The sequence below is a fragment of the Amphiura filiformis genome, chromosome 8 (assembly GCF_039555335.1).
Source record: "Amphiura filiformis chromosome 8, Afil_fr2py, whole genome shotgun sequence".
NCBI lineage: Eukaryota > Metazoa > Echinodermata > Ophiuroidea > Amphilepidida > Amphiuridae > Amphiura > Amphiura filiformis.
Window position 1 is genome coordinate 16,899,452 of NC_092635.1, and position 19,687 is coordinate 16,919,138.

At 36.9% G+C, this 19,687-nt stretch overlaps 1 protein-coding gene across 1 annotated transcript; it reads right to left on the minus strand.

Moving 5' to 3' along the window:
• Nucleotides 1-542: 542 nt before the first annotated feature.
• LOC140158700 (low-density lipoprotein receptor-related protein 6-like) lies at nt 543-17,746 on the minus strand. Its single transcript, XM_072181884.1, has 13 exons — nt 17,152-17,746; nt 14,092-14,340; nt 13,278-13,428; nt 12,331-12,474; nt 11,453-11,570; nt 10,462-10,651; nt 9,795-9,917; nt 8,988-9,236; nt 8,550-8,712; nt 6,841-6,968; nt 6,029-6,304; nt 2,381-2,561; nt 543-1,522 (listed from the first exon to the last, which is right to left on the minus strand). Exons 1-13 carry the CDS (start codon nt 17,246-17,248, stop codon nt 796-798), a joined length of 2,796 nt encoding a protein of 931 aa, XP_072037985.1. The 5' UTR covers nt 17,249-17,746; the 3' UTR covers nt 543-795.
• Nucleotides 17,747-19,687: the final 1,941 nt, after the last annotated feature.

A 19,687-nucleotide genomic window follows, 5' to 3' on the forward strand; every position in this document is an offset into this window, starting at 1 on the left:
ATTCGTGTTGTTGTCCAAATTAGTGCGCTTCAATTTATTTCCAACGCATGTTTGTTTTTTATCTATTCGGCCAATTTCACGGTGTTTGTGGGATTGTCTTCCTAATTTTAGATTATAGAGTTGTTTATATAGTACGAGCGTATCTGTCAGTTGTTATTATGCTTATATTCAGCATTGTTATCTTTTTGCCTGAAAGTGTGTTTTCAAATGTCTTTCGTCCATGGCTTGATAGACGTCACAGTTTTGATAAAGCTTTTTATACGTGATCATGGAAGTGCCATTTCTAACTTTGAGTCTGACCATGTTCACATGTCATGACGTTACTTGTGCTGATTTATTCCCAAAGAGAAGTGATTATAATGATCGTGAATGGTCATTTTCAAAGATATAAAGTTTGGTTAACACATTTTTGATTTGAATTCAACCACCAATCACTTGAAAAAGATGAACCGTAGCCGAAGTGCTTCAACGTATTTTTTAAAGCCATCAATTCCTTTTTCAAGTTCCAATATCCATGATAATGATCTAACGAGAGACGACTCTGTCAATATACTGCTGTCAGTACCCTTCACCTGCGCACCGTTTGAAAGGTTACAAGCAAGAGACAGGTACTTGAAAATCTGTCGCAAACAGATGAGCGATTGACCGTTGGATATAGGTTGCTACTTTTTGCCTAAAATAGTACTAATCCAATTGGTAATAGCTTTGAGCATCTTGAGGCAAATACGCAGGTCAACGTTTGTGCTATAAATCGGCCTAATTCCAATAACACAGGCTTCTCGGAGAGTTGCATTTCTATCGCATGCTCATTGATACCTCATAAAGACCTGGTGCAGCAGGGGCAGGTCCAAGACTCGCCATATAATTACTTTCAGATGATGATGGTCTATGCATAGGAGGTGGCTGCGTAGCCGACATCCTTTGGGAAGGTGGTGGCCCTGTAGCTGAGAATCTTGGTGAAGGCGGAGGTCTTGTGGCTGATATCCTTGGGGATCGTGATTGGTCTATTACAACATTTGCAGGAGGCCAGTTGTGTATCTGTGATGGCCGCGGAGATGACGGAGGTTTTGGGGCTGACTGTGAATTAGACCGAAGATCTGTGTATGAACCCATCGAGTCAGTTCTTGATTGCCTATTCAGATCAAGGTAATACGCGGATTGTTCCGATTGGTACTTAGGACTCAGTGTAGGCGAAGGGGTCTCATAAGTATCACGGATAGCAGCCGAGGGTCTATTGGTTTTCAGTCCTGTGTATTCCGATTGCTCCTTTACAAATGCTGGATTTAAGTATGCATCAGAGTCAAAGCTTAATCCTGACCGATAACCGTCCAAATCTTCGTAGATATGATCTCCTCGCGAGTTACGCTTGAGGCTCTCTTCAGGTCTAAGTTTAGACTGCGATGGTAAAGCAGGTGGAACATTAACAGTGGCGATGTTTTTACCAGGATACGTTTCATATGGAGGAGGAAGGTCCTTCATGGCATGATTCTCTGTTGCACGATGTGCTTCAAGACTACTGGGTCTGGAAAACAATGCATAATAAAAAACTGAATAAAAAACTGAATCCGTTTCAAACAAGATTTATGGCTTGCTCTAATAGCTCTTTTATATTAATTATCTTTGCTTTGTATGTTTCTTTAGTAAGACATTTACAGAGCAGTTCAGTATGACTTGCTGTTTCTGTGATTAGAAAAATATCTTCATTTGGCCTGAACTTGTGTCAATCTTTGTATAAGATCACCTGTCATTCACATCCAAAGGTAACGCTTAATGGTATTAACCCCTGACAAAAATGAAAGAAAAAAGTGCCCCTCTGACCAAAGGGCAAAGGAAAAGAAAAAGGGCAAGGAGCCCCTTTTCCATCAAAATTCACCCCGATTATGGGCCAAAATAGTGTAAAATACAAAACATTTTCGCGCTACGCGCGCAAATTGTCACAATAAATCCATTTTTATCTCGCAAATCGTCCCAATACAGCCTTTTTGGGAAGCTCGAAGACATGTACAGTCTCTCTAAAAACAAAAATTGCATATTGCAACTGCAAATTTTTTCAGATGTGCCCCTGAAATTTTATTTTGCCCCCCTGACCAAGAAAGCTGGCTACGCCCCTGTGTATAACTCTATTTTGCATAATTCAAATAATGTACTTCCAGCTTAAAAGGTTTTACAAAATATGAGTCAAAATATGGAAAACTAATTTCGACTCTTTTCGATTTCTTACAATTTCAATAAGATCCATGGTTCCCATTATTATTATCAAAATTTTTGGTAAAACAACGACTGTTCTTTGATAATGACTGCCGTCAAGTTGGCTAACAACTTGCATTTTGCGGAGCAATAACATTGTAACATATACCGGTAGTATAGACTGCACTCTCACCTCTTTTTGCTACATTTGCAGACAACCAACGTTGCTATGATGATAATAGCAAGAAATCCAAGTCCTCCACCAACTGCAGCAGCAATGATAATCACGAGGTTGTCAGATGTTAATGAATCATTGTCGCTGGGCACGGGACTTCTGGTAGTAGTGGGTTCAGGTGCAGCTGTTGACAATGTTGCTATAATGGAGATAAAATAATGATTCTATATGTGAATATTAGCTCAGATACATCTATCTGTGTAATGGTTCCAAATTATAAGACTCTTTTTACATCCTATTGCATGCATTATACATGACACGCTTGATACAAGAAACACACCGCATCGTAAGCGTAATACAGATAGTCTTGTACCAAACTAGTTTATAAAAGCATCCGAATCTGTTGCGTATACATTATTATTTTGGACAGCTCGACAGCTTTTTCATTATGTAGCCTACGTAACCATTTTAAATAGGCGATATACTTATGACTTGGCAAAAGTGGTATATTTGAGACTGAGATGTGGATATCGACTACATGTACTAGTTGATAGTGTCATGCATCGGTGAGTAAAAACCATATCATTGGAAAGCTTGGACTGTATACTTAATTTATGCAAATAATAGGCAAATGAGCGCATGAATAATTTAAAAATAGCTAAAAATAGGCAAAACAATATTTTGATTGACATTTTTGAAATGTACGAGTCCAAATTTTGTATTTTATGTTGTTTTGAATAAAGAAATAGAAATTACGAAATATATAGTTGATTTGGAATATTTACAAAATCTTATTGACAATTTTGTGTCATTTTTTTGGTAAAATATGCCCTAAAATGATTGAAAAGACCAGTTTCTAACCAAAACATTTTTATTATACATTTTTGCTGGCATAACGACCAACGTAATGCCAGACAATTGTGTATTTTGATAGAAAATTGATACAGCCATTTCGTGCAATACCGTAGAAACCCGTCTATAAGGAATAGAAGCGACTGTGATGATAGCATATTTCACGCTAGCGCCCTCCACAATATTATATCATTATGGAATTTGAGCAAATCATTTACCGACACAAGCAGGTATACAATGTATTATTTTATCTTTATTTCGCATCTCACGAGCATAGCTCACTTGGCAAGGCATAAGACTTTGGTTCTTTAGATCGGAAGATGGTGAGTTCGAGCCTCATCACGGTCACACAAACTTTTATAAACAAAATATTGTTCAAACTTTTCATTTATATTTTCTTGCATTTTCTAAAGACTCCTTTCGTGATCATTTTTTTTTCATATTTAGTTTAATTTATTCTATTGTTTTTCTTTTATTGTTTCTTTTCTTTGTCTTTTTTTCTTGTTTAATTTTATTTTTCTTTATTTTTCTTTGATTCATATAATATTGGCAGGATAAGGAGAGGAGGGAACTAAAGACCCATTCAGTGATTTGCTCATCCGGACGATCGTAAAAATCATCAAAATTCACCTTTGTCATTGTCATAGATGTGGTAACATAGCCTGCTAGTGGTTCAGCAGAAAACCGTGTGACACATAATATACATTTGGCTACATTTTATTATACGATAAATACGAATTTATTAAACATGGTAACAAATATTCTCTAGCAGATCGGTTATACGATGGAACTGGTAGGCATAGGCCTATTATAAATTCGGGATATTAAATATCTTCCTGACGAGACAGATCTGCGCATGTGGTCAAAGACGATTCCTTACTAGCCACAGACCGTCCGCTGGAATTAGTTGAACATGAACCATTCGCTATGGCGGTTGGTCGGACCTCTCATCTCTCCACATCGATTGTGACCTATAATCCCCGACATTGCCCTTATGAACTCACATCCTCCTGTTTTATTCCAATACGTTGGCGAAGTTACGTAATAATCGGATTAACTACCATAGCAATAGGTGAAAACAATTTTTGAATATACCGCGTTATACTATGAGCGTGTTTATAGTAGGACAATCTTTCCGTTATTTAGCTAAACTACCGCGTAGTCTAGATTTGCAATGGTTAGTAAAACATAAACAAATATAGACTGCGTGGCAGTCCAGCTAAATACCGCATAATCTGGCTCACTATAAACACGCTCACTGATACGTTCAGGCGGTACCTCTTCATTGAACCATATCATGCTGCACCTGTAAGATCTTTGAAAAGACCAGTATTGTATTCAATCTATGATTGCAGACATACACAGTACAGGTGATGAGTGTAACCTGCTTGTAGCGCAGCGCGATATGTTCAAAATTGTTTTCACCTATTGCTATGGTAATTAATCCGATTAATTACGCAACTTCACCAGCGTATAATGGCCGAATAAATTCTGACCATCACTTGGCTTGTTGGATTCGTCTATACTACAATTCGCTGTCGAAGTGACGTAATAATCGCAATAACTACCATCAAGCAGATTGCACTAATCACCCGCGTATGTCACCAAACATAGATTGAATACCACTCTTTTCATAAATACTAATCTTACATGGCGAGTGATTAGCATTTCTTTGACAACTATGGTTTAATGCATAGGTGCCACGTGAACGATGAAGTGCAGGGCTATATATTCGAAATTGTATTCATCAATTGCTATGGTAGTTAATCCGATTAATTACGTCACATCGACAGCGAATAGCCTATAGTATGTATTCAAGTGGAACAAAAAATAGTGTATGTCCATTGCTAGCTATGGTAATTAATCATGTTAGTGTTTACATCACTACTTCGGTGAAGACAAGAGAAGTGTGCCTTCTCTACCAACGCCTGTGATATAACAGGTGCAAGCGAAACAAAATTGAATGACCAGAATAGTTTCCTTTGTCAGATGAATTGATTGAAGTTTTTGAAGACACTCTATTCTTGATGGGACAATAGATTCAAATATGGAATAATTATTATTCCTCATCTATTTTTTTTTTTTGAAAAAACTGCAATTGTGGCAACAGAACAATATTTATTTTGATTTCATTTCAAGCCAAAAACGCACCCTACCTACCATTCCTCAAGAATTGGGATGGCACAAAGGTGCAACATAGGTTTTTATTGCAAAGACGAGGACAGACAAGTAGTTACAACACATCTGTCTAACCGTGGGTTTCGCTATTATTTAGAATAAATGCTTTTACTAGTTTCTATAAAACCACAAAATTACTAAAAAAACTATAAAAAAATTAAAAAATAAAAAAAACACAAAAAAACACACCTAAAATTAAAAGTAGAAAGGTAGATTTGAAGAAAGATAAAAAGAACATGTCAAAAGTTAAAATTAAACGAGAATGAAAAACGGAACCGGTGCCCGGACCATGCTCTCTTCAGTTCCAAAGTCTGACGCTCTATCAATTGAGCTATACGATCCTGACATACGAAACAGTCGTTATTATGTCAATACAATTGATTGGTGTTACAACATACTTAGATGGAATGCATAGCCACCCAGTGCCAGTATATATTTGCTCAAACTCCAAATACAACAAGCAACCAATTTTATTGAGGGCGTTTCTTAGGTATATCCTTGTAGACGGGGTTTTACGGTATTGCACGAAATTTCAGAGGGTCGTGAACTAGGGATTAAATGGAATTCAATTGCTTTTCAGTTTATGATGTGTGTTCGGCGTAACGTTTTTCTTTTCAGTATCAATTACACACATACCATTCAGAGGATACGAAACTGTTCCCAAAGTCATTCCTTGTAGCCGCAGGAACACATCCTCATTTTCTGTTATTTTAATGTTATCGCCATTACTCCTGTCGATGCTATAGACAGCCCGTGTGGTCCAGTCGGACCAATAGATGTAACGTCCTTCGATTGCTAAACCAAAGGGATGAGCGGTATCATCAAGGTATGCCGCAACTCGACGATTGTTACCGTCCAAGTCACAAGTTTCGATAAGATCATACTGAGCGTCGCACCAGAAGATTTTTCCAGCTGAAAAATGAGAACACAATTGAATACCCGGTTCAATAAAAGATTTTATCTTATTTGGTTAAGGAAATTGTACGTTATACATACGTGGCAGCAAAGAATCCTTCTTCAACTTTTTTTGAGGTGCTCCGAACAAAGTGACCAAAAGTGCGTATAAATGATATGGGATAAGTGCTGCACGTGTGGACGGAATAGAGAGGAATACAGTAGGCATGCGATTCGCTGTCATAGTGTAACGTCAAAATCTGCTTCACGCTATATCTATATTCGGAACCACGATCAAAATGATCACAACACAAAGTCAATACGTTGCTAACAGGTGTTCAAATCAAGCGCGAACCCGTTCCTATTAGTATGACACCTTCACTACGACGGCGAATAGTGGGATAAAAATGAGGTAGGCCTATACCGTAACCTATATAGAAGTCTGATTACCTAATAATGCGTAGGGCAGGGTAGGGTCACCTCAGAACTGACATGATATTAAGGATCGTCAAATATTAGAATGCAACTATAAATCTTTAACTGCTACATTATACCTGAGACGTCGATAGCGATCCCATTGGGCCAGCCCACATCAGATGAGACAATGGTCTGCCTGTTACTTCCATCTAAATTAGCTTTCTCAATCTTAGCTCTTTGGCCCCAATCTGACCAGAATATTTCTCTACAAAACAAGGAGACGACAAAATAATCAATTTTAAATAATTAACCTAAACATTAGTATAGGCTTTACTACAAGACGAAATCGTGGATATTATGTATCCCGTTTTTAATAGGAAGAACTAATCACGGATATTATGTATCCCGTTTTTAATAGGAAGAACTAAACTAAAAGATTTTGATTGAGCTGGAGACTGGATATAATTCTCTTTACCTATACATGCAGCTAATACGGTCGTTCAACTTCAGGCAAAACATCATGAACCAAATGGCAAGACAAAGTAACCCACGTCACCCATCCATGCCGATATCTTAGGTCAAGAACATCAAAGCCAGTACTTTGTCTTTGCTTTGTTATGTTATTAATCAATATGTTGATATTGCCTTAAAATAGGACATCGCAGTTGTGATACATGGAAATTCAAATGCTTATCAGTACCCCAATGGTACGTATACGTTGTACACGATAGTCAATGTTTTAAGAACTGGTTGATAACATAAGTTTTCAAAAACAACCGAATTACACTTTGTCCATGTTGGCCCTACGCTGATATTGTGATGGTTCATCTGCACTTACCCAGTCAACGGATTCACAGTGAGGGCTCTGGGTTCGTCTAAACCACCATCAATGACTACTTACCCAGACAACGGATTCACAGTGAGGGCTCTGGGTTCGTCTAAACCACCTTCAATGACTACTTACCCAGACAACGGATTCACAGTGAGGGCTCTGGGTTCGTCTAAACCACCTTCAATGACTACTTACCCAGACAACGGATTCACAGTGAGGGCTCTGGGTTCGTCTAAACCACCATCAATGACTACTTACCCAGACAACGGATTTACAGTGAGGGCTCTGGGTTCGTCTAAACCGCCTTCAATGACTACTTACCCAGTCAACGGATTCACAGTGAGGGATCTGGGTTCGTCTAAACCACCATCAATGACTACTTACCCAGACAACGGATTCACAGTGAGGGCTCTGGGTTCGTCTAAACCACCATCAATGACTACTTACCCAGACAACGGATTCACAGTGAGGGCCCTGGGTTCGTCTAAACCACCATCAATGACTACTTACCCAGACAACGGATTCACAGTGAGGGCTCTAGGTTCGTCTAAACCACCATCAATGACTACTTACCCAGACAACGGATTTACAGTGAGGGCTCTGGGTTCGTCTAAACCGCCTTCAATGACTACTTACCCAGTCAACGGATTCACAGTGAGGGATCTGGGTTCGTCTAAACCACCTTCAATGACTACTTACCCAGTCAACGGATTCACAGTGAGGGCTCTGGGTTCGTCTAAACCGCCTTCAATGACTACTTACCCAGTCAACGGATTCACAGTGAGGGATCTGGGTTCGTCTAAACCACCATCAATGACTACTTGCCCAGACAACGGATTCACAGTGAGGGCTCTGGGTTCGTCTAAACCACCTTCAATGACTACTTACCCAGTCAACGGATTCACAGTGAGGGCTCTGGGTTCGTCTAAACCACCTTCAATGACTACTTACCCAGTCAATGGATTCACAGTGAGGGCTCTGGGTTCGTCTAAATCACCTTCAATGACTACTTACCCAGTCAACGGATTCACAGTGAGGGCTCTGGGTTCGTCTAAACCACCTTCAATGACTACTTTCTGCCCGGTTAGATCCATATTGATGACATTGATAGTCTTCGTGTCTTCATCCACCCAATAGACCTGACGACGTAACACATCCAAGTCTATACCTGATGGATCTGGAACAGAACAATAGACGACATTTTAGTCAAGAATCGTTTGCACCAGTAAGGTCTACACTCTACAGTATGTTTCGTTTATGGCGATGCAAAATAGCTCAATGTCCATTGAATCCTAACGTGGTTTTGTATTTAGTTTTATTTGTCTGCTTTTGAATGAGATTTTTATATTTTCACTTTGGAGGAGTTTTCTCCAATTTGCACACCATACGTGACCTATTAATTGTGCAAATTTGATCATGTTCCATAGAATATAATCGGCAAGAATGACCAACCTTCAACATTACGAGCTGCAACAATCTGGTACTCCGAGCCATCAAGACGTGACCGACTGACCGATTTGGTTGACCTATCTGTCCAGTAAACTTTGGCTTCAACGGGGTCATAGGCCAGGTCAACCGGATATTGTACTTCGTCCAGGTCAACTGCTGACAGAATTGTCATACCACTGGTGTTTAAATGTCCTTGGAAGATGGTTGAGAGCGAAGAATCGATGAATAGAAGAAAGTCTTTATCTGTAATGTCTGTTCTCATGAAAAGTTACGAGAAAAATACAATAAAATGTTCTTAATACCTTTTCAAAATACACATTTACCTAATTTCGTACACACACTGATCTGAATGTACTTAATTACATTCAACGAGTCATACAGGCAGCGAATCATAGATTTATACAAGTTACAATTTAGCTTGTATTGATAGAATACCTGTTTTACAGCTAACTCCATTCAACGAGTCATACAGACAGCGAGTCATACAGCTCTTTACAAATTACATTGTAGCTTGTATTTGATAGAATACCTGTTTACAGCTAACTCCATTCAGCGAGTCATACAAACAGCGAGTCATACAAATTTATACAAATTACATTGTAGCTTGTATTTGATAGAATACCTGTTTTACTGCTAACTCCATTCGACGAGTCATACAGACAGCGAGTCATACAGATTTATACAAATTACATTTTAGCTTGTATTTGATAGAATACCTGTTTTACAGCTAACTCCATTCAACGAGTCATACAAACAGCGAGTCATACAGATTTATACAAATTACATTTTAGCTTGTATTTGATAGAATACCTGTTTTACAACTGACTCCATCATCTGCTAATGTGAATCCAGTAGCACATCCACATTCGTGGTTAGAATTAGTTAATGGCAGGCAAAGATGATCACATCCACCGTTGTAGTCTCCACACTGACCTATTGTTATTAATGAAAAAAAATTATTATATGGATAATTGGTGACATATTAAAGCTGCCTGGGAACATCTTGCATGTTAAATTGTCTATGATCCATTTTAAAACTGGGATGAATGGAAATGTCTCAACAGACTGAGAGCCTGGTAGTGACTCTCAAGAAGTGGGGTTTATCTAAACACCGAATATGCATTACCTGCCCGGTGACCTGCGAATGTGTGGAACTGACCAGTGACCACAAACCGTAGAGCACCATAGAACGATGTCTTCTATGTTGGAGCAAGAATGCAAAGCCGAGGACCTTTGATATTGCTAAGAGTCATGTCCAGCTTTGGCATGGCTGAAACACACTATCTAGTGTGTGTGGACACGATAAGAAGAGCTGAAGATTCTATTTTTAAAAGTTTTCAACAACAAAAAATAATTGTAATGTGCATCGAACGCGACGCTTTATAATAACATTTAGTCTTAAATTTTGGGAACTGCAGTAAACTAAACAAAAAGTATAATTTTGATCATAGCGTGGATGAAATTCACAAATGCCTACCTTGGTTATTAGGACCATGAAGTGGTTGCCTTGATTCGTCAAATGTTGTAATACCCAGTGCTTTACCACTGTGTTGTTCTATTTCGATAACTGTTGGAACAAAGTCTGTTTGGTCCCCCTCAGGATACTCAACTGCTGTTATATATCCGTTTGGATCACTGCCACTCCATCTAGTTGTGTACAGAAAACCCTGTGAACATAGAATAATGACAGAAAAGAAACAATGAGTGTGCGTCAAGGTGACAGATGTGTAGGTAGGTGTGGGGTTGGTGTGTGTTTATGCGTCGAAGATGTGAGATGTGGGCAGTTGCGTTGCCAGGACATTTTCAGGTGGGGCAAACGGGGGAAAGGCTATACTTTCAATGGGGGAAAATTTGACAAAAATGGGTTTAGATGGGAAAATCCAACAATATGAGCTAATATGACTATCCACCAATGTCGATTTACCTGCACTCCGAGTAGCATCGCAAAATATCATGAATATTCAGGACCGGATTTACCTTTCTGGGGCCCTGGGCCAGGCCAAAATTTGGAGGCCCCCAAAGTCACCGTGAGGAAGGCATGTGCAGATTGTGCACTCAAGTGACCAAGTTTTGGTTTACATGTACGTATACTATCGACAGTGGCGGCGGAAGCATTAAATTGTATGATATGAGGTGAAGACGAGCATATATTGTTCAGATTTTACAATATTTCAGACTATTTTAACCAAAAATCAACATAGAAATTGCTATATAAAGGGCTAGTGCGCGCGAAGCGCAATTTATTTTTGCAATTTTACCATATTTTGGCCCAAAACATAGGTGTTTTTTCGGATGCGCAGGGCAAGTTTGGGGGCCACCAAATTTTGGGGGCCCTGTGTCTCTGTTTTTGCATACGCAAGTCTATGCTACATGTATATGCCCTTCCATGACTCCCAAAATGTGAAATAATAAAACATTAACAATCAATCGAACAAACAAACATAAACAAATGTTAAAATGAAACTTACTTCAAGTATTGTCATGTCAAAGAAGTCTGCATTGGGAGCTTCATAAAGTTCCACTCGATCATTCCCGTTAAATCGAACACTTGCGATCTTTTCTGTTCCCCTGTCAGCAAAGTACAACCTGCATTGGGCGATATTAGCGAGATAAGTATTAACTACAAATTACGTTACTTACATTTTGAATTTGTCATTTGGTAACAAAGGAGTTTCATTTTGTTAAATTTAATCCTACAAATTTGAAGTGCATCAAGACAACCAAACAAAATACAGATTAATAAACAAACAAAACAAGTGGAAAACGAAAGCAGTGGATTCCTTCATTTTGGATATATTTTTGTTGGATGGATGTGAAATGGTTTCTGCTGCAATAAGTGGTCGGTCATTTCATAGATTATGTTGACTAATTAATTTAGTAGCAAGACACTAATAATGTTTTTCGTCTTGTCTCTTCGCCGAATCGTTAATTTATTTGTTTATTGAGGTGTTAGCTATAACCACACCTCCATCCGTCATTTTGGAGGGGTAGTTTGCTCCTGGGACAGGCAAAATTAATGGCCGTGACATATGATAACTCTTTGAATACGTTTTGTGAACTCAAAATAAGGTCATACTAATAAATGGAGGCTCAGTATTAGCTATAGCTATTTGAACTGACTGAACTCCGAGAAGGGGCAGAGGTCTGGTTTATGTTTTCAGAGTCAAATTTTGGACAGGCAGTTTTGGTGAAAATGATGGACACTTGTCAAATCCTAGCTAAGATCAATAAATAAAATAAAGCACAGCTTATCTTGTATATTTGGTGACGTAAGTAAAATTATTGTACCAAACATAACTTATTTTACAACTGTCGGTGAAATGTAATTTGAGCCTGAAACCCTTACCTGCTGCCCGAGAAATCGATGGCCAAGCCGTTGGGTGAAGACAATCCAGATTCCACAATGACCCTGACATTGTTACCTGCGAGATCAGCACGCATGATACTCCCTGCCGTCAATGTGTCACCAATATTTGTCCAAAACAGTTGACTGTATCAAATATCAAATAAAAGAGTTATTTCCGTCAACAAATTTTACGTAATACCGTAAAACCTCGCCTACAAGCACATAGAGTGGTTTTGATGATATGGCCATTGAGGACGTGTGTAATTTCAGCTTTCGTTGTTCAAACTTTTCCTAAACTACGCGTAGGTAGAGACAATCTATATTAAAATTTATGAATTGAATTGAACTTGCGACTGTTTGGTTTACTATTAATTAAACCCTAATCTGATGCTCAGCTGCATTTATGGAAGGCCTACGGTATTATACCAATTGTTAATGTCAATTTTGACATTCTCAAAAATTTCCTACGTGTATGAGAAACACGTGTCACTTTTTACAAATAGGATTTGATTTTTGAGAAAAATGAGAGAAATTGAGCCACGACCGAACGGACGAACGTAAATCTCCAAAAACTGAAAAATTAATCGTGCATTCACATTTTAAACTGTTTTATCAAAATAATGAGCTCTGTTTTTCTACACATTTTACATAAACAATGTGGTTTTCACATCTGAAAACACTGAATGATGGTTGAAAACAGATTTTAAAACATCATCACATTTCTCGCAACCCTCTTTTTATAAGCTGTACGTAACTTTAGAACTAAAATGACCTCTTTTTGCATCGGGATCTGTCTTCTCTCAAAAAGTAAAAGTTAAGAAAGAAAAAAAAAATCAGATAAAAAAATATCATTGTTATGACAAGTCCAAGAAAAAATGAATAGAATTGTGCAAGATATTTTTGTTTTTAAACTACGATTTAATACAAATCCATGAAAACGCTCTTACGCATTTCTGGGGTTGATAGCGATACTTCGAGGTCCATGCTGCTCGGGAATCAAGATGGCTCGATGACTCCCATCATACCTCGAGACACAAATGTGTCCTAATTGATAATCTGTCCAATATAGATTATTAGCAACCCAGTCCACCGCGATATCTGTAATAATGAAAAACAAACAAATATATAACAAACGAACGAAATCTATTTATACTTCAGTCTTCTTATATACCAAAACTTTAAAAATAATGTTTATAGCGTTAAGTATGAATTACATTGTACAACTCCACCTCCCAACCATCCCGATACAACCTACATGTAAGGTTATGTGGTGGATCGTGTAAGATACGAGTTTTCTTCATAGGCCTAATCCCCGAGCCTAATCATGGAACTAGTACTAGTAGCCATGGCCTAATTCAGGCCCGGAATTCAGGCTGGACAAAGTTCATGATTTCAAGAACATCAAGTTGACAAAGAGGTAAATAACAAGTGAAATTCTTTTCATCTAGGTGTGCAGCTCCATTGTTTGTTGCCCACGCAGTTGAAAAGATCTCATATTTTTCTTGCCTGCAAGAACAAGAAGACGTCGATGGAAGAGGATGGGTCGTTACAATAACGAGCTATGGTGAATATTTAAAGTAGAAAAGAACATATATAGCCAACAATAATTACACGCAACAGCAAACGCAGCGTAACTAACACAACATAAACACGCAAATACATTGTGTATGCCGCAGGGTTCAAATGTTGGTCCATCACTATTTCCTCACATATAGGGTCAATTATAAAAGCAAACAAACGTGACGTGTAATATATACCAACCTTCCACACTCCCCAAACCATGGAATATCTGTTCGACTTCTTGCATCCCATCAGCGATGTCAACTCTCCTGAGTGTGCCCTCATTAATATCAGAAAAGAAGAGCAGGCGATCCTCAACATCGACTTGCACGCCTACGGTAAAGCTGAGGTTTTCTAGAAAGCACGATGCATCACCTATGCTTCCCGTCTCGCTCATCTCGTAACTGCAGAGTTGGGTCTCTCGTGCCTCGAAAAGTATGTCACCGGATACTAAAGATAAAGAAAATAAAGTATAGAAGTGAGCAAATTGTATTGTTTGTGAAAGCAGTGAACTGAATGAACTTATTCCAAGATGCAGCTGAACAAATACCGAAATTGATGATAAGTCATGCTTTCATGGAAGTTTTTGTTTCTAAAGATGTGTGACCAGTCGACAACTTAAGCCTTAATTTTTCCTCATCAAAAGCTTCAAAAATGAGATTTTGGTAACAGAAGAAAAATTTGTGCATGTGTTAGTAATACCATAGTCACTAGAATGGACTTATGTTACATTACAAGCTAGTAATACTATTACTACAGTAGTAGTATAATAGGCTGGGAATAATAGCCATGGTGGTAAGAAATAAATACATGTTGTACAATGTTTATCTTTCAGTGACGATTAAACATAATATTAGTAAAGGAAAGTTTTAGCATATTTGGTACAAATTGAAACTTTAACAATTGTTTAAAAACCGACTTTCCGACCCTACCCAAGGTCATCACATATATAATACAATAACAATATTATGTGATGACTTCGTTTGGTTTGAAGGATACCAACACCCATATTGATAGCCATACAAATGTACTTTTTTTTTAAATTTGAGTTTCTTAAGGGACGCACCATTTGATATTCAGGGGGCATGGGATTTGGGTTTTCAATGAGGTTCTTTGTAGAACCAAAGAAAGTTCTGTAGCCAAGAAAAAGATTATGTGTACACATTATTTTGTAGAACCTTAAGCTTGCAGAAACTTTAAGGAACCATTAAGAAAGAACCCTCAAAGGGTTCTAAGTAGAACCGAAAAAAACGTTTGTTATCCAAGAAAATAATTTTGTTGAAGTAATTGAAGTACCAAATAGGGTTAACACTACTTTTGATTTTTTTGACTTTGTTATGAGTCCCGGAATTGATTAGAACGTCCCTAGGCTTATTTAAACCTTTAAGGTTCTAGAACTTTTAAAGGTTCTTTATAGAAACCTTATCACTGCTTAGGGTTCTGCATGCATACAGGACAAAAAAAGGTTCTAAGTTGCACCTTTTTTTCTAAGAGTGAAACATTCAGAAAACATTGTTACAAATTTGATGCAAAACATACTAAGTATGTTATTTACTGTTGACAAAATATTTTGCAAAAATGTTTGGCAAAATATTTTGCAATAACATTTTGACAACATTTTAAAATAGTGTTTTTCTTAATGAAACGTTTAAAATGTTTTCATGGTCTTAATATGTTTCTAAACGTTTATAACACCTTTATAACGTTTTTAAATTATATTTGTGTTAATCATTTAATTAGTAAGTTTTTAGCGGGTTCGCCGTCGGACAAGTTTAGAACTGTCAAGCTTTCGTAGGAGCCCGCGTAGGAGCAGCTCTGACTTCTTCAGGACAAAGTACCTAAGAATGAAACATTTGTTTTAGGCCGCCCCTTGCCTACTGGTGCTTCTGAAAAGAGCCGTTCACCGAAGACTGCCCCTTGTCAACAGAGAACAAGCAGACCTCGCCTATCTGCTAATGTAAAAGGTTTGGTGGCTCTGAAAAGAGCTGTTCACTGAAGACTGCCCCTTGTCAACAGAGAACAAGCAGACCTCGCCTATCTGCTAATGTAAAAGGTTCGGTGGCTCTGAAAAACCCACCAATTTTTGTGTTTGCTGGGATGCTAAAATACAACATCAAGGACTTTGAATTCATATTAATTTATCATGTGTTGTTCCGGTTCCTCATGCCTCGATTAATTATAAGCTAATGATTGAACCAGAAACTGTTTTACTGCTAAAACTGCCTAGTGCTAGTGGTGCATTACAAAGTTTTTAAAAAGCTCAAATGACAACTGAACTTGAGCTTTGTATTTTTGTGGTAACTTTTGTTAGCATGTGCATTATATGTTCAATTTATTGGAAAAGACTTCCGGGCTATTGTTATTGTGAAGTTTTTTACTACTTCACACCTTAACATTTTAACACAGGAATTGCATTTGTCTTTCGGCCTATACTGTTATCATTGATTTATTTTAATGAATGACGCTGATATTATAGTGATACATCATTATTCCCTTGCCTATAATATTAACTTGAAAAATTGTGAGACTTTTTTCAATTTCTATTGTTCTTGAATCTTCTTTTGGTACATAATTTTCTATAAACTGACCATGAATTTACGGCCCAATACCATATCAACCTTTAATTGTATGCATTGTAATTTGAAATAATTATTCACGCTAGGCTTTAAGTCCAAGGCTATTTAATATTATGATCAATCTGAAAACAAAGTTCTGTATTCTAATTATGATACTACTATATACAGGTATTGCAAGTTAAAGTCGTATTTTTAGTTCAAAATTAGTGATGTATGTTTTTGCAATGACTCATGTATACGATGACAATGTATCGAGTTATTCCAAGCTTTTATGGTGGGATATCATAATTGGGGTGTAAGTATGACGTATAAGCTCTAGAATAAAAATAATAATCTAGGCCCACTCGGGTGTACCATGCCATGATCACGTTTATAACTTTCTCTATCAAACTCCTTAATTCGTGTTTTAACGAAAAACACCATCTCCAAAGAATGTTAATTGGCAAGTAATAGGCCTATAATTAAACAACAGTGATACGAACCAATTCAATTACTAACACCAAAAGAGCATAATTTTTAAAAAAAATGCATATTTCTATGATGTTCTGATCTGAAGCTACAGTAATAAAATGAGAATATGCTAATAGTCTAGTAATATGCTATACTTAGTGTATTCCGGAGAAAACTTCACGCCTATTTTCAAAATTACAACATAAGTACATAATAATGAACACACATAACTTACCTGGTATTATTGTAGTTTGCAACCAAAATTGGCAAACAGATGAAATGAAAAGAATTGTCCAACTCGAGGCATGCCATGTTTTCAAGGCAGTCTCCATTTTGTTGTTGTCCAGTATGTGAGCCCACTTTGTTTCCGACTTTCCGCAAATTGGTAAGACTCTTCTGATGTTACAATTTCACTTCAAATTCGACTATGATATAATGGTGAATTACATTAAACACCAATTTCGTGAACATTAGCGGTATCTGTAATTTGATATGTTTTTTTTCCTGATGAGATGGTTTGCCGTAAGTTTTCCGTGTATACTTAAACTTGAGTTATAAGACGAGACGCGACACAGTGATTCAAAAGTTAATAGCAAATAAGATGTAATGTTCTCTGTAAATATCCAGTATTCTCAAAACTAAATATAATCTAAACTTTTCAAATAACTCTGAATGTATTCCGCTCAGACAAAAAATTCCATCTTCTTGAGCCTCGAAGCACGCATGCAGTTATGATACAGAATCTATTTCCTTGTTTGTGATTCTTACAAAATGTACTTCCTCATTCTTGCCTGAAGTGTTTGGCTCGTCCTCAGACTACACAATTGAGTGAGCAAATAAAATTGCAAAGGATTACAAATATTAACATCTCTTTTACATGGTCAATAGCGTCTGTTCGATTTCGAATCGATTTACTGACATGTAGGCGTATAATACGGTAACCGGATTTGTGGCAGAGACGTATTTCAGTTCAATGATTATACATCTTCAGAACTGTCGATCATCATACGTCATTTATTAATGATGGTATTATATGCAGAACTGAATTCGGCACCTGACGACCTGAAATATATTTCAACCACTAAGCATGCTAAGTTTGCACAACTTGCATATTAGGCATATGTGACTTTAAATAATCTCCTTCTGTTTGTTGTGAATTTGGTTTATGAATATCTCATGCAGACGGATGACGGCATTGTTTCTTTGTATTTGTTTGGACATTCAGAAAGAAAAGAGAAGAGACAAAAACAAACAAAAACAAAACAACAACAACAACAAAAAACAAAAAACAAGAAACAACAAACAAAAAAACAAAATACAAAAAACAACAAAACAAAAAACAAAAAACAAAAAAACAAAATACAAAAAACAAAAATCAAGAAACAAAAAACAAAAATAAAACAAACAAACAAACAAACAGACGGAGACGGATACCTATAACCAACAGACACAGACAGATATGCAGATTTGACTTTAATTTTGTTTTTGCATTTTACAGTAATATACTAAATGTAATGCCAAGTGAGCATGCATGGTACATGCCTATTGATTTTGATTAGTTTTGTTTTTGTTTAAATTGACGGAAATATATTATCACGATGCTTTATAATAGAGGATACAATCATACAGTTTTATGACCTATGATAAATTAAAACTTGTCCTTGAGGTCGAAGATATTAAAATTTGGTCTCAAATCACACTTCCAATTATGGTATGATTTACTTGAAATCATTGAGCACGGACAATGAAATGGGTGGTGCCTATGAAATGGCCTTGTTCTGCGTTAAACAATGACCAAGATGGTAGGTAAACGTAACAATGACGTCACTCCGGGATGACAGTATTAAAGCCACGATCGATGAAACAGATATAACGGTTAATTCAGATAACCGACCCATTATGGAGGAATGATTGTCACGTGTCAATTATAATAATCTTTGAAATTGACATTGCATTCTTAAGACAGGAAATACAGGTAATTTCCATTTTATTGGTTATTTATTCATTAATCTATTTTACGGGTAGCCCTATTCAACCAAATGCTGGTCTACACAGTTCATTTACAAATCTTTAAAAACAATCATGTACTTGGTGATATTATTATATAACTGTTTATGAACAATATTTTCCAGTACTTTGGAGCAAACGGGTAAAAAGAAATTGGCTTGGAAAAGCATGCAGTTGCATGTCAGATTGACGGGAATTATATAAATTGGCTAAATGAAAAGAGCAGATAAACAATATTTGTCGTAAAGTTTATACTTTGCAGTCACGAGAAGACTTGAAGTCAAGGGCTATGAGGGTTTGGACAGTATTTTTTGTGGGACATGAGATCACATCAGACATATCGAATTGCATTCTGAATACGAAGAATGTTCTTCTGATATCAAATAATTTTGATTTTTTGAAATTCGCGATATGATACAAATTTTATGGCAAACTTTATAAATCTAAGGATATGCACTTAAAGTGTATGAGATGAAAAACCGACGATCAATTGAAAATTTGACCTTTCGTATTGAAGATATGGATTTTGTTCCCCAAAACACACAAAAAAATAATTAGATCTTTTTGGGAAAAAATGTAGGATAGGCCTATATCTTCAATATGAAAGGTCAAACTTTTCAATTGATCGTCGGCTTTTCATCCCAGCTACACACACTTTAAATACATATTAGATTTATAAAGTTTAATTCGAGGACTGTTATATATCAAAAATGTCAAAAATATTAAATTTTAATAATTTGTCATAAAATTTGCAGGATAAGTTT

Coding starts and splice junctions, on each gene's coding strand:
- LOC140158700 (XM_072181884.1), bottom strand. CDS start 17,248: ATGGAGACTGCCTTGAAAACATGGCATGCCTCGAGTTGGACAATTCTT. Junction 6,969..8,549: donor ACTGTGAATCCGTTGACTGG/GTAAGTAGTCAT, acceptor CTTGTTTTGTAG/AGAAATATTCTGGTCAGATT. Junction 2,562..6,028: donor AGTTTCGTATCCTCTGAATG/GTATGTGTGTAA, acceptor TCTCCATTATAG/CAACATTGTCAACAGCTGCA.